The sequence below is a fragment of the Microcaecilia unicolor genome, chromosome 2 (genome assembly GCF_901765095.1).
Source record: "Microcaecilia unicolor chromosome 2, aMicUni1.1, whole genome shotgun sequence".
Taxonomy (NCBI): domain Eukaryota; kingdom Metazoa; phylum Chordata; class Amphibia; order Gymnophiona; family Siphonopidae; genus Microcaecilia; species Microcaecilia unicolor.
The window spans coordinates 4,084,641-4,099,026 of record NC_044032.1 but is presented as its reverse complement, the minus strand read 5'-3'; the positions used below and the strand labels follow the sequence as shown (position 1 = coordinate 4,099,026).

At 47.4% G+C, this 14,386-nt stretch overlaps 1 protein-coding gene across 1 annotated transcript in view; it reads right to left on the bottom strand.

Annotated features, from left to right (window-relative positions):
* Window positions 1-2,261, bottom strand: part of LOC115461769 — a 50,898-nt gene extending 48,637 nt beyond the window's left edge. The window contains exon 1 of the mRNA XM_030191814.1: window positions 1,889-2,261. Coding sequence (XP_030047674.1) covers window positions 1,889-2,228 — 340 coding nt within the window. The 5' untranslated portion in view covers window positions 2,229-2,261. The remainder of the gene's footprint in view (window positions 1-1,888) is intronic.
* Between the last annotated feature and the right edge of the window lie 12,125 nt (window positions 2,262-14,386).

Sequence of the window (14,386 nt, the reverse complement as noted above, 5' to 3'; positions counted from 1 at the left end):
TCCATTGTCGGCGAAAACCGGGGATGACCATCTCTAAGGTTGACCTAAATTTAATGATTTCGGCATCCCCGACCGTATTATCGAAAGGAAAGATGGACGTCCATCTTGTTTCGATAATACAGGTTGCCCCACCCCTCTACAGGGCCGTCCTTAGAGATGGGCGCCCCCGTTCGATTATCCCCCTCCAAATTAATAAGCTAAAGACCTGGATCGAATAATATAGACTCCAGGGTACTGAAAAAGAAATAATTGCAGATCTATGATTGGAAATCTGTTCACCATTGTTAAAATCATCTGAAGATTGGAAAGTGTCAACATAATACCAATTTTTAAAAAGTGTTCTAAAGATGATCTGAGAAACTACAGATTGGTGAGGCTTCTAGGCTATGCAAGCAGTCTCAGCAGCCCTGAGATGGGCGTCTCTAACAACTGACCGCCGCCCACCCACCATAAAGACACCATAACACAACTTGACATTTCATCCTTTAGATTGTAAGCTCTTTGAGCAGGGACTGTCCTTCTTTGTTAAACTGTACAGCGCTGCATAACCCTAGTAGCGCTCTAGAAATGTTAAGTAGTAGTAGTAGTAGAACAGGGGAATCCAGTAAAGCCACCAAAGAGCCAATCATGGCCACTGTCTGAGACAAGATCCAGGGCTCATCTATGGACATTTTCTCTGACCCAGTTTACAATCTTATCACAGAGTTTCAAAATCCCGATGGCTACAATGGAAAGTTTGTTCTCTTCTCTAATAAGTATTAAAATTTAGTGTGAGAATTTTAGGGGCGATAAGACATTTTCATCTCTAATTTAAGAAAAAACAAACAAACCTACCTTTAAAAAAAAAAGAAAGAAAAAAAGAGCAAAAATCATATGCAAAGTTCTGCAATGACCTACCCTTTTGGAGTGGAGGAGTAGGCTAGTGGTTAGTGCAGTGAACTTTGATCCTGGGGAACTGAGTTCGATTCCCACTACAGCTCCTTGTGACTCTGGGCAAGTCACTTAACCCTCCATTGCCCCTGGTACAAAATAAGTACCTGAATATATGTAAACCGCTTTGAATGGAGTTGCAAAAACTTCAGAAGGGCAGTATATCAAGTCCCAGTTCCCTTTCCCTATTGGAGATTCTAAATGGAATGTTGAGATTCTGTTGCTACTATTAGAGATTCTAGATGGAATGTTGCTACTATTTGAGATTTTTCCACTAGCAACATTCCATGTAGAAGCCTGTCCTTGCAGATCAGCAAGTGGCCGCCTGCACATACATGCAGGACGTCAGACTCATAGAAACAGAAGCAGCCGCATTGCTGATCTGCAAGGGCAGGCTTCTACATGGAGGAGTAGCCTAGGAGTAGGCTAGTGGTTAGTACAGTGAACTTTGATCCTGGAGAACTGACTTCGATTCCCATTGCAGCTCCTTGTGACTCTGGGCAAGTCACTTAACCCTCCATTGCCCCAGGTACAAATAAGTACCTGTAAATACTATGTAAACCACTTTGAACGTATTTGCAAAAACCTTAAAAGGCGGTATATCAAGTTCCCTTTCCCTTGCACTGAAGTTTTTGTTTCACCTGAACTGACCCATCTTTTCGCCCCCTGGCGTTGTATTTAGGTAAAGTGCTTATGTTTGTTGCGCGGATTATAAGGCGCAGTAAAACTAAAGCACTTTACCTAGAAATACTACGTCTGGGGGACAGACAGAGGGCGAAAAGATGGGGCAGTTCAGGTGAACCAAAAACTTCAGCGCTCGCTTGAGTAAAAGAGCAGGTCACTGCAGAACTTAGCCTACGAGTTTTGTCAACAGATGATGCATATTATCTGCAAAATTGCGCGTCTAAACCCGGACACCTCCGCGTCCTGTTTTGGGGGGGACGCTCGGGCTTCTCACCTGGAGCCAACCGCTGCCGGAACCGGGGCCGCCCTGCCCTCTCCCAAATGCTCTTGATCTTGGTGTAGTGGGGGAGGAAGCGGGGGTCTACGGGTTGCCCCCGCAACACCACGTTGCCCATCGCCTTGAAGAAGGTCCTCTTCAGCGCCATCCACTTGCCCCGGCACTGATCCGGGGTGCGCAGGTAGCCCAGTTCGCCCAGCTCGCTGCTGATCTCTCGCCACAGATCCTGGTTGCGTTGTCTGCTGGAAGATATTAGCTGCCTAAAGCCGGGGAACCGGCGGACGGCGCCCAGCAGGATGCGGACCTCCTTCCCCAGCCAGCGCTTGCCCCCGGGCATCTTGGCTGGTAGGGTCCGGACTCCTAAGCAGCAGGCGAGTCCCCGAAGTGCAGCACTAGTGACACAGCAAACCCAGGAAGAAGTTCAGAGGCTCTGGGCTTCCCCGGTGTGGCAAGAACTAGCCTGATGCCTCCCTCCCTCCCTCCCTCCCTCCCGAGCCAGCGATTGCCCCGGGCTCTGCCTCTCCAAGGTAGCAGGAGAATCTTTCTGATCTAATTTGTGTGTCTCCTTAAGCACAGGTAGTTTTGTGGTTTGTTCACTCACCTTTTTATTTTTTTATATATATTTTTTATTTATTAGGATTTATTTACCGCCTTTTTGAAGGAATTCACTCAAGGCGGTGTACAGTAAGAATAGATCAAACATGAGCAGGAGGCAATTAGAGCAGTAAAAATATTTTTAAAAAACAATACAAAATATGGTACACTACTCATCCTTAGGGATTTCCTACTTGTCAGTGGCTTAGCCACAGGTGGGCCTGGGTGGGCCAGGGCCCACCCACTTAGGGCTCAGGCCCGCCTAACAGTAGCACACGTTTAGTGGTAGCTGATGGGGAATCCCAAGCTCGGCCGGCTCAAGATTTCCCCCTGATGGTAACGAAAATGCTACTCTCCACAATAATGGCACCTGCACACAGTGCCGTAGCGAGGGCTAATGACACCCGGGGCGGGTTGCCGCTCCGCACCCCCCCCCGGGTGCAGCACGGCGCGAACCCCACCCCCCCTCTGTGGCGCACCCCCCCCTCCAGAGCGAACCCCCCCCGGACCGCGTTCTTACCTGCGGGAGGGCCGATCCGCCCCGAGTGCACGTCACTCGGAGCTGCGTCGGCCCCGCTGGTTCCCTGCTCTCTCTGCCCCGGAACAGGAAGTAACCTGTTCCGGGGCAGAGAGAGCAGGGACCCAGCGGGGCCGGCACCCCCTGAGCGCGTGCACCCGGGGCGGACCGCCCCTCCCGCCCCCCCCTTCCTACGCCACTGCCTGTGCATGCTCAGTTTTCAGTGCATGCCTGCTGCAGACTGCCAAGATGGAAAGAAGCGTTTTCTCACCAGCTGAGATCTTTTTTTGGGTGGTGATTTAGGGGGGAGAACTCTTGGTGCCCACCCACTTCTTGCCTAAGCCCACCCAAAATCTGTTGTCTAGCTACGCCTCTGCTACTCGTTGCTTCTTTCAGTGCCTTAACGTAGTAGATGATGGCAGATAAAGACCTGCATGGTCCATCCAGCCTGTCCAACATATGCATTTTTAGTTTTGAACTCTCCTTGCCTTTTTCAGGGCACAAAACCTAGACGCCTGCCCAGCACTGGCTTAATTTTTAACTAGGAGAGTAGCCATGGAAGCCTACTCCAACCAGATCTAGCTATCCTTAATCGGGACACAGACTGTAGAAGTCTGCCCGCACTAGCCTTATTTCCCAACTACAACTGGATTTGCCGGTTAAGCACAGCTAGGTTGCTTTGATTTCATTCTCTTTCCATTTAGAAATCTTTTGTGCTTGTCCCATTACCATTTTCATCGTCACCACCTCCCACGAGAGGGCATTTCAGAAATCCACCACCTTCTCTGTGAAAAATTACTTCCTAACATGACTTCTAAGTCGACCCCCTGTAACCTCAATTCATGTCCTCTAGTTCTACTGCTTATTCTTCTATAAGTACATAAGTAATGCCACACTGGGAAAAGTCCAAGGGTCCATCGAGCCCAGCTTCCTGTCCACGACAGCGGCCAATCCAGGCCAAGGGCACCTGGCAAGCTTCCCAAACGTACAAACATTCTATACATGTTATTCCTGGAATTTTGGATTTTTCCAAGTCCGATTAGTAGCGGTTTATGGACTTGTCCTTTAGGAAACCGTCCAACCCCTTTTTAAACTCTGCTAAGCTAACCGCCTTCACCACTTTCTCTGGCAACGAATTCCAGAGTTTAATTACGCGTTGGGTGAAAAAACATTTTCTCCGATTTGTTTTCAATTTACTACACTGTAGTTTCATCACATGCCCCCTAGTCCTAGTATTTTTGGAAAGCGTGAACAGACGCTTCACATCCACCTGTTCCACTCCACTCATTATTTTATATACCTCTATCATGTCTCCCCTCAGCCGTCTCTTCTCCAAGCTGTATAGCCCTAGCCTCCTTAGTCTTTCTTCATGGGGAAGTCGTCCTATCCCCGCTATCATTTTAGTCGCCCTTCGCTGCACCTTTTCCAATTCTACTATATCTTTCTTGAGATGCGGCGACCAGAATTGAACACAATACTCAAGGTACGGTTGCACCATGGAGCGATATAACAGCATTATAACATCCTCACACCTGTTTTCCATTCCTTTTCTAATAACACCCAACGTTCTATTCGCTTTCCTAGCCGCAGCAGCACTCTGAGCAGAAGGTTTCAGTGTGTTATCGACGACGACACCCAGATCCATTTCTTGGTCTGTAACTCCTAACGTGGAACCTTGCATGATGTAGCTATAATTCGGGTTCTTTTATCCCACATGCATCACCTTGCACTTGCTCACATTAAACGTCACCTGCCATTTAGCCGCCCAGTCTCCCAGTCTCGTAAGGTCCTTCTGTAATTTTTCACAATCCTGTTGCGAGTTAACGACTTTGAATAACTTTGTGTCATCAGCAAATTTAATTACCTCGCTAGTTATTCCCATCTGTAAATCATTTATGTTTCAATGATTTTTATTGGCGAAAGCACAAAATAACATATCCATCAGGTTCTGTATTGAATTATTTGTCTAACATGGGTTGCTGCTATCCCATGAACGTGCATACACCTTGCTTCACATATATTATCATAAAGCTCGCTTCCCTTTACCACAGTCCTGTTTTTCAACATCTTATCTCTCCGGTAACTTTTACATTTTTCATCCCCCCTCTCCCTCCCAGCCCTCCCATAGCCCAACCTCCCTCCACGCTCTATGCCATTCTCTCCTTTCACATTCCTCATGCTCTATCATTCTTGATCCAGTTTCAGTGTCACATGTTCATTATTTGTCCTTTAGCATGGGGCCCGAGCATCAGCCAAAACAGGGTCCAACAGCTCCAAAAGGCCTTGGCCACCCGTGGTGGGCGAGCTCTCAAGCTTGTTCTTTCAGTTCTCAGCAATTGAATCATCTGTCAAAGTGGGGCCGTCCACCGATAGCTATGCCAGCAAGATTGTTTTTTTCGCCACCATTATGGCTCGCTGCACAAATGCTCGACACCCCCTTGGGAGGGGCGCAGACAAACGTGGGTGGCCGAACAAGAGCCTGGCTTCCAATTGCCAGGTTGTGGCCCAAATGGACGTTGTTTGCTGGGTCAACGCTTTCCAGAATGTCCCCACTCTAAATCATTTATAAATATATTAAAAAGCAGCGGCCCTAGCACAGACCCCTGAGGAACCCCACTAACTACCCTTCTCCATTGTGAATACTGCCCATTTAACCCCACTCTCTGTTTCCTATCCTTCAACCAGTTTTTAATCCATAATAGGACATTTCCTCCTATCCCATGACCCTCCAATTTCCTCTGTAGCCTTTCATGAGGTACCTTGTCAAACGCCTTTTGGAAATCCAGATACACAATATCAACCGGTTCCCCTTTGTCCACATGTTTGTTTACTCCTTCAAAGAATTGAAGTAAATTGGTCAGGCAAGATTTCCCCACACAAAAGCCGTTATGACTCGGTCTCAGTAATCCATGTCCTCGGATGTGCTCTGTAATTTTGTTTTTAATAATAGCCTTTACCATTTTCCCCGGCACTGACATCAGACTCACCGGTCTATAATTTCCCGGATCTCCCCTGGAGCCTTTTTTAAAATCAGTGTTACATTGGCCACCCTCCAATCTTCCGGTACCACGCTCGATTTTAAGGATAAGTTGCATATCACTAGCAGTAGCTCCGCAAGCTCATTTTTCAGTTCTATCAGTACTCTAGGATGAATACCATCCGGTCCAGGAGATTTGCTACTCTTCAGTTTGCTGAACTGCCCCATTACGTCCTCTAGGTTTACCGTGACGTTAGTAAGTTTCTCTGACTCGTCCGCTTGAAATACCATTTCCGACACTGGTATCCCACCCAAATCTTCCTCGGTGAAGACCGAAGCAGAGAATTCATTCAATCTCTGCACTATGTCTTTATCTTCCTTGATCGCCCCTTTTACCCCTCAGTCATCCAGCAGCCCAACTGATTCTTTTGCTTGCTTCCTGCTTTTAATATACCGAAAAAAAATGTTTAAAGTGTTTTTTTGCCTCTAATGCTATCTTTTTTTTGTAATCCCTCTTGGCCTTCTTTATGTGTGCCTTGCATTTGCTTTGACACTCCTTATGCTGCTTCTTGTTATTTTCAGATGGTTCCTTCTTCCATTTTTTTGTTACATTTGTACCCCGCACTTTCCCACTCATGGCAGGCTCAATGCGGCTTCCATATTGTATACAGGTACTTATTTGTACCTGGGGCAATGGAGGGTTAAGTAACATAGTAACATAGTAAATGACGGCAGAAAAAGACCTGCATGGTCCATCCAGTCTGCCCTACAAGATAAACTCATATGTGCTACTTTTTGTGTATACCTTAACTTTTTGTGTATACCTTACCTTGATTTGTATCTGTCCTTTTCAGGGCACAGACCGTGTAAGTCTGCCCAGCACTATCCCTGCCTCCCGCCACCGGCTCTGCCACCCAATCTCGGCTAAGCTCCTTAGGATCCATTCCTTCTGAACAGGATTCCTTTATGTTTATCCCACGTGTGTTTGAATTCTGTTACCGTTTTCATTTCCACCACTTCCCGCGGGAGGGCATTCCAAGCATCCACTACTCTCTCCGTGAAAAAATACTTCCTGACATTTTTCTTGAGTCTGCCCCCCTTCAATCTCATTTCATGTCCTCTCGTTCTACCGCCTTTGCACCTCCGGAAAAGGTTTGTTTGCGGATTAATACTTTTCAAATATTTGAACGTCTGTATCATATCATCCCTGTTTCTCCTTCAGGTCATCAAGTCTCTGCTCATACGTCTTGTAACGCAAATCCCTTACCATTCTTGTAGCTTTTCTTTGCACCGCTTCTATTCTTTTTACATCCTTCGCAAGAGTCACAAGGAGCTGCCTGTGCCTGAAGTGGGAATCGAACTCAGTTCCTCAGTTCCCCAGGACCAAAGTCCACTACTAGGCCACTCCTCCACTCTGAAGGCATTTCTTTTAGCCCTAATAGCTTCCTTCACCTCACTTTTCAACCACGCTGGCTGTCTTTTGGAGTTCCATCTTTCTTTTCTAATTCGTGGAATATGTTTAGCCTGGGCCTCCAAAATGGTATTTTTGAACAATGTCCATGCCTGTTGTACAGTTTTTACCCTCTCAGTTGCCCCCCTAAGTTTTTTTTCCACCGTTCTTCTCATTTTATCATAGTCTCCTTTTTTAAAGTTAAACGCTAAAGTATTTGACTTCTTGTGTATAGATACTTCAAGGTTGATATCAAAACTGATCATATTATGATCACTGTTATCAAGCGGCCCCAGTACCATAACGTCCCTCACCAGATCATGCGCTCCACTAAGGACCAAGACTAGAATTTTTCCTTCTCTCGTCGGCTCCTGCACCAGCTGCTCCATAAAGCTGTCCTTGATTTCATCTAGGAATTGTACCTCTGTAGCGTGTCCCGATGTTACATTTACCCAGTCTATATTTGGATAATTGAAGTCACCCATTATTATCACATTGCCCATTTTGTTTGCGTCTCTAGAAAAGTTTGCTTGCATATTAATACCTTTCAAGTAATTAAACATCTGTATCATATCACCGCTATCCCTCTCTTCTCATTGGTCTTTTGGTGCAAACCCCATATCATCCTTGTAGCTATTTTCTGAAACTGCTTCAAGTCTTTCTATGTCCTTAGCAAGATGTGGCATCCAAGACCGAACACAGTATTCCAAATGGGAACTCACCAATGATTTGTACAGGGGCATCAACACTTCCTTTCTTCTGCTGGTTATACCTCCCTCTGTACAGCCTAGAATCCTTCTGGCTACAGCCACAACCTTATCACATTGTTTCGCCGCCTTAAGATTCTCAGATGCAGTCACCCCAAGGTTTCCCTCTTGAGCTGTACTTATCAGTGTCTCTCCTCCAATCTTGTGCATCTCCTTTGGATTTCTGCAACCCCAAGTGCATCACTGTGCACTTCTTCCCATTAAATTTTAACAGCCAAACCTTAGACCATTCTTCTAATTGCTGAATATTTTTTTCTCATTCTTTCTACTCCCTCTAGACTGTCTGCTCTATTGGTAATCTTCGTGTCATCTGCAAAAAGGCAAACCTTTTCCTCTAACCCAGGCTTGTCCAATCTACGGACGGTCAGCCCTGTCCACTGCAGTACATATTCCCTACTCCATTGAACATATGCACCCCTGGTTCACCTATCCTCCTCGACACCTAGCACTCTGGGTCTTCCTCTACCTCCACCACCCCCCCCCAACACCCTCCCCAGGGCTAAGGAGCATTCATTGCATGTTACCCCCCATGATACTGTAAAGTTTACATTGGTCACTGGCAGCAGCATGACAGGTTGCCTTCGGCCAGCTGCTGGGTCTTCCCTCTGCTGCATCCTGCCTCCTCTGATGCAATTTCCTGTGGGTGAGACGTGGCAGAAGGAAGACCCAGATGAGCGGGTGTCTTCCAACTGCATTGCTGCCAGTAGGGGGCGGTGCTTCAATATTGCATTTTCAATCTCAAGAGACAGGCAGGTTCCCTGGCATTCTGCTGAACTTGCCTGTCCCTCACTATTAAGAATGTGATAGTGAAACAGCACCCCCCCCCCCCCCACTGGCAGCACTGTAGATGGAGGACTCCCACTTAGCTTAGAGAGATCAATGCCCAGGGGCTGGCTGAAGGCAGCTTGTCATGCTGATGCTGCTAGTGACTGACATAAACTTTACAGGCCTGAAGGGAGTAAGAGAGGTAAGGGAAAAGTGCTGGACCTGCAGGAAGGGGGGTGTCAAATCTCTCGAGACTTGTATAGCTGTTTCTTAAGAGTTATTTAGCTATAAGTCTCAATATCTTGAAGTATAACCCCCTAGCACATCAACACACCTAAATCTCTTGTTCTTTTCTGAAGTTCCTTTATTGAATAACATAGATGATTACTCACAGTTGGATGTTCATAAGCACAAAGGAAACCTGTAGTTTCATGAGCTGTATCAGTGGAGAGAAGGTAGAAGTTTAAGTGGGATCAGCTCATTGCAGAGATAAGAAAGGTAGTTCCACAGATAGAGGCAGCTCGGAGTTAGGTGTTTGGGAGTGCAGTACCCTCTTCTAGGAGGGTATTTTCAGGGTGAAAAGACTAGTGCTTTTCCAGAGCTACAACAGGATCATGGCTTTGTCCTGGAGCAAAATGGATACTGTCCTCCTCATGGACGGGGGGGGGGGCGGAGCTAGAAGCTCATACAGACTCAGAGAAGAAGGAGTAGAAAGGCCAATAGGGACAAAGCCTGCCCTCAAGTGGCAAGGGCGGCTCTAGGGGGCAGCCCCTGATTGGAGGAAAAGGTCATACCTGGCTGACCTCTCAGGACAGAGATAGCAAGAATGGCCAGGAAGTGCTGGCACGTAAACAAAGAAGCCAAGCTTGGCTGAGACAGAGGAGTGATCTAAGCAGCATCACAACCAGTAGTAACGTATCTTATACAGACAAGCAAGTGGGGTTGCGTTGTCTGTGAACTACATTACACACAATGCATTGCTCACACACATATCCTAGCAGTGAAGACTGCAGCAGTCAAGATCTTTAGAAGTAAGAATAGCAGTGAGGGCATTAACACATTTCAGGGTCACATTATAACTAGTGCCAGGTTGTCAGGGGACAGAACAGGGGGGGAGAGAAGAGGAGAGACCAGAACAGATTGAACCAAACTGGGGTGGGGGTGGAGAAAAGGCTTAAGCTGTAGACCAGTTGAGGTTAGGGGCTGGGTATTTTGGCACCCTTAATTGCCAGCACCTCACATTGTCTAATGATTAAGCCAGCCCTGGCTGTAGGATATTTAGAGTTGCCCCTGAGTGAACCATAGACCCTGGGTGTGGGACTCAGCCCAGTTTGGATGCACCAGTGGTTAAGAAAAATTGAGTTTTGGGGTCAGCCACCAGGACAGAATCTTCCTTAGATGCCTGGAGATTCAGATGGCATCCCTTAAGCTTTGCGTGGACCAATTCCATAAAGTCCGTTCTTTGTCTCATATTGAGATATGTCAAAGGGGTGACCTCCCTAGACTATGAAAGGCAGTTTATCAAGAACTCAAACTAGACAATTGTTTGAAACTGTTCAGCTTCATGACTTCATGTCTCAAGCTGATGTCTTGTGGCTTGGATATCCTAAAGAACAAAAAAAGGTAAAAATTTGGTCTTACCTGCTAAATTTTTTTTCCTCAAGTCCTCTGCTAGCAGATGGAGATAGAGAAACAAAGCTTGCACATTCTGCCCTAAATAAGGCACTGTGCAGCCAGCCCCTCTCCAGTATTTCTGTAATACAGCAAAGGTTATCACCCTCAACAATCAGGGGAAAAACCTACTGAAAAGCCATCCCTGGAACTGGGATACACCTCCAACTATTTGACTAGAAGCAACCTTGTAGAAATCTTACAAAAACAAACAAACAGTAGCAACCAGGGTGGAACCCTGGATTGGTCTGGTAGGAAAGAAAATTTCCTCTTCCTTATTGTCCACTAGACTAGCTCAAAATGTATAAGGTGCAACACAGCACTCCTTACACTGGATGGGATCATGCCAGAGAAGCTTTAACCATGACCTCTCTCAAGCTAGAACATCCAGTCGACAATCTGGTCCACATTCAGCTGGCAGTGGTCAGCATTTTTTTTTAAAGCACTGACCAAGGCTGGCTAAATAAGACCTGGATATTCAATGCTGAGCTATTTGCAGTCGACTATCTGGGTATGACTGGACATATCTTGGCCGCTGGATCTTAAGCCAATATTTGGCTGGGAACTGCATAAGACATTTATGCGGGACCTGGCTGAATATCAGCTGGGATCCGCATAAGTGGATATCAGATTCCCCCTCAATACGACTGGATCCATCCTCATGACTCACCTGAAAAAGTCAGTTACCCCCCCCCCCCCATATGGCCTGATTCCCCCTTCCAACTCCCCTAAATCAGTCAGACACCACCCATGTATCCCGATTCCCCTCCCGAACACTATAAACCAGACCACTACAATATAACCAGTTCCCCCTCCTGACCCCCCCCTAACCAGTCAGGCACCCCTCCCCCACACATGACCCAATTCTGTCCAACCAAAAACGCCCCACCCCCACATCCCAGTAGGTCCCCTGATGTGTACCTGACCATCCCTGATAGTCCAGTGGTTATGGGGGGGAGGAGCAAACCTCTCAGCTCCTGTCCCTAGTTGCTCCAGTGGCAAAATGGCTGCTTCGTCCTCTAGTGGTAATCTTGTGGTATTACCGCTAGAGCTTTTGGGTTCCACTTCTTGTGCCAGAGCGGACAGGGTGAGAGCAGAGGGGTGACAGCTTCCGTCTCCGTACCCTAGAACACCAGAATAAGCTCCAAGTGTGGTTGGAGAAGTCGGAACAGCAGCGCTGGAGGGTGGCATTCATACTAGGTGGGAACGCACATTATGGAGGCATGCTCATCGGGGAGATTCTTAGTCGGGGGGCCCATGCTAATTGGGCATTTTAGGTCAAAGGGCATACTAATCTGGGAGGAGTTCTGTTGGTGGTGGGGGGGGGGGGGGTCTGAACATCGAGAGATATGCGTGTAGGTTGGCAAGATTGCAGCTGTACACTTGTATATCCTGTCCTTTTATCCTCACCTCTTTATTCCCTTTCCCTTACCCTTAATTGTTCTGTCTACCTGTCTTATCTAGATTGTAAGCTCTTTGAGCAGGGACTGTCTTGTTTGTGTATGGTGTACAGTGCTGCGTATGCCTTGTAGCGCTATAGAAATGATAAGTAGTAGTAGTAGAAGTAGTAGTAGTAGTAATGTAGAAGCCTGCCCTTGCAGATCAGCAACGCGGCCGCGCAGGCTTCTGTTTCCGTTCACAGAAACGGAAGCCTGTGCGGCCGCATTGCTGATCTGCAAGGGCAGGCTTCTAGATGGAATGTTACTAGCAGAGGAGTAGCCTAATGTTGCTACTATTTGAGATTCTGGAATGTTGCTATTACTTGAGATTCTACATGGAATGTTGCTACTATTGGAGATTCTGTTGCTACTATTTGAGATTCTACATGGAATGTTGCTATTCCACTAGCAACATTCCATTTTTAGACTGTGAGCTCTTTGAGCAGGGACTGTCTTTTTTGTGTATGGTGTACAGTGCTGCGTATGCCTTGTAGCGCTATAGAAATGATAAGTAGTAGTAGTAGTAGTATATTCTGCCACTAGGCTGCTATTTTTCAAACTACACATGTAATCCCTTGTGAACAACAAATGAACAACTAATGAACATGTTCGCTTCAGAAAGCTGCTGAAAACATACCTCTTCAAACAAGCCTATCCAAACGACCCAAACTAATTCACAATCAAAATCCACACCCTAACATTAAACATGCCTCAACCCTCCCCCCACCTCTCTTTATCTTGTCCTTCTCTATACAATTGTATTATCTTTTTGATACTTTTTACCCATACATTGGATTACCTCTATGATTCTTGTACCCTTACAATATGTTATCTTTATAACACTTTGTATCCATACATTGTAAGCCGCACTGAACCTGCTATCGAGCACTGAGGATGACCAAAGGGGAGGAGACCAGGAGGAGATAACGTTAAGTGTTGACCTTTTAGGAGGATCTTTGGTTGCCTGCAGGTGCCTTCAGCTGCCTGATGGTCCCCTGCCACTGACCAGGAGGAGTAAAGGGGAGTCCCAGAATTAAGAGAAGTGAGTCCATTGGCTAAGTGTCAAATCTGTGAGTCTTTGTGCCAAGTAGAGCCCTGATGTTTCTCGGAGAGGGGTGGACCCAGGTCCTGCCTCGGCGGTTGGCCAAACCTGAGGTTTCACCTGCAATGACCGCCGTTCCACGGAGCTTGAGCCCCCAGGTGTGGGCGGCCGACAGGACTTAGAGCACAGGCACCGGAAGAAGACAGGGAAGCACTGGCTCAGTAGGTGGGCAGCAGGCACAGAGAAAAGCCAGGATACACACTGGGTCAAACTGGCAGGCAGCAGGCACAGAGAGAGAAATCCAAAAAAGGACACATGCCCCACCACACACCCCGCCCCGCCCCCTTTCACACGCCGCCCCCCTGTCACACCCTTGCTCCACCCCCTGTCACATCCCCCCCCCCCTGTCACATACCCCGTCACCCCCCTCCCCTTACCTTACTACTGCCCTGGTTGTCTAATGACCTCGTTGGGGCAGGAAAGAGCCCCCTGATCCTCAGTGCCGAGTCAAAATGGAGGCCGCTGCGAGGTCACTTCAACTCTCAGTGGCCATTTTGAATCAGCTCCGAGGATCAGCAACAGGACGGAAGCATGCAGGGCAGCGTTCCGGGCAGGAAAGAGGGGGCTCTTTCCTGTCCCAAAGGCGGAAGAGGTCACTAGACCACCAGGGCACTAGTAAGTAAGGGGAGAGGAGGCTAGCAATCTGCCCGTTTGTCCAGAAATCCGGACAATTGGGCAGATTGGCAAAACCCATGCGGTTGCCCGGACATGCCCTCAAAAAGAGGACATGTCCGGGTAAATCCGGACATATGGTAACCCTAAGGTACAGGCAATGTCAATAGGCAGGCAGCAGGCACAGAGAGAGTAATCCAGGTACAGGCAAAGTCAGCAACGAGGGACAAAGTAGAGAAGAAGCAAATAACAGAGCAATGTAATCACCTACCGAAGTAGAAGCCGAAGCATGGAAGCACCCAGGCATAGTAACATAGTAGATGACGGCAGAAAAAGACCTGCACGGTCCATCCAGTCTGCCCAACAAGATAACTCATATTTGCTACTTTTTGTGTATACCCTACTTTGATTTGTACCTGTGCTCTTCAGGGCACAGACCGTATAAGTCTGCCCAGCACTATCCCCACCTCCCAACCACCAGCCCCGCCTCCCGATCCTGACTAAGCTCCTGAGGATCCATTCCTTCGGCACAGGATTCCTTTATGCTTATCCCACGCATGTTTGAATTCCGTTACCGTTTTCATTTCCACCACCTCCCGCA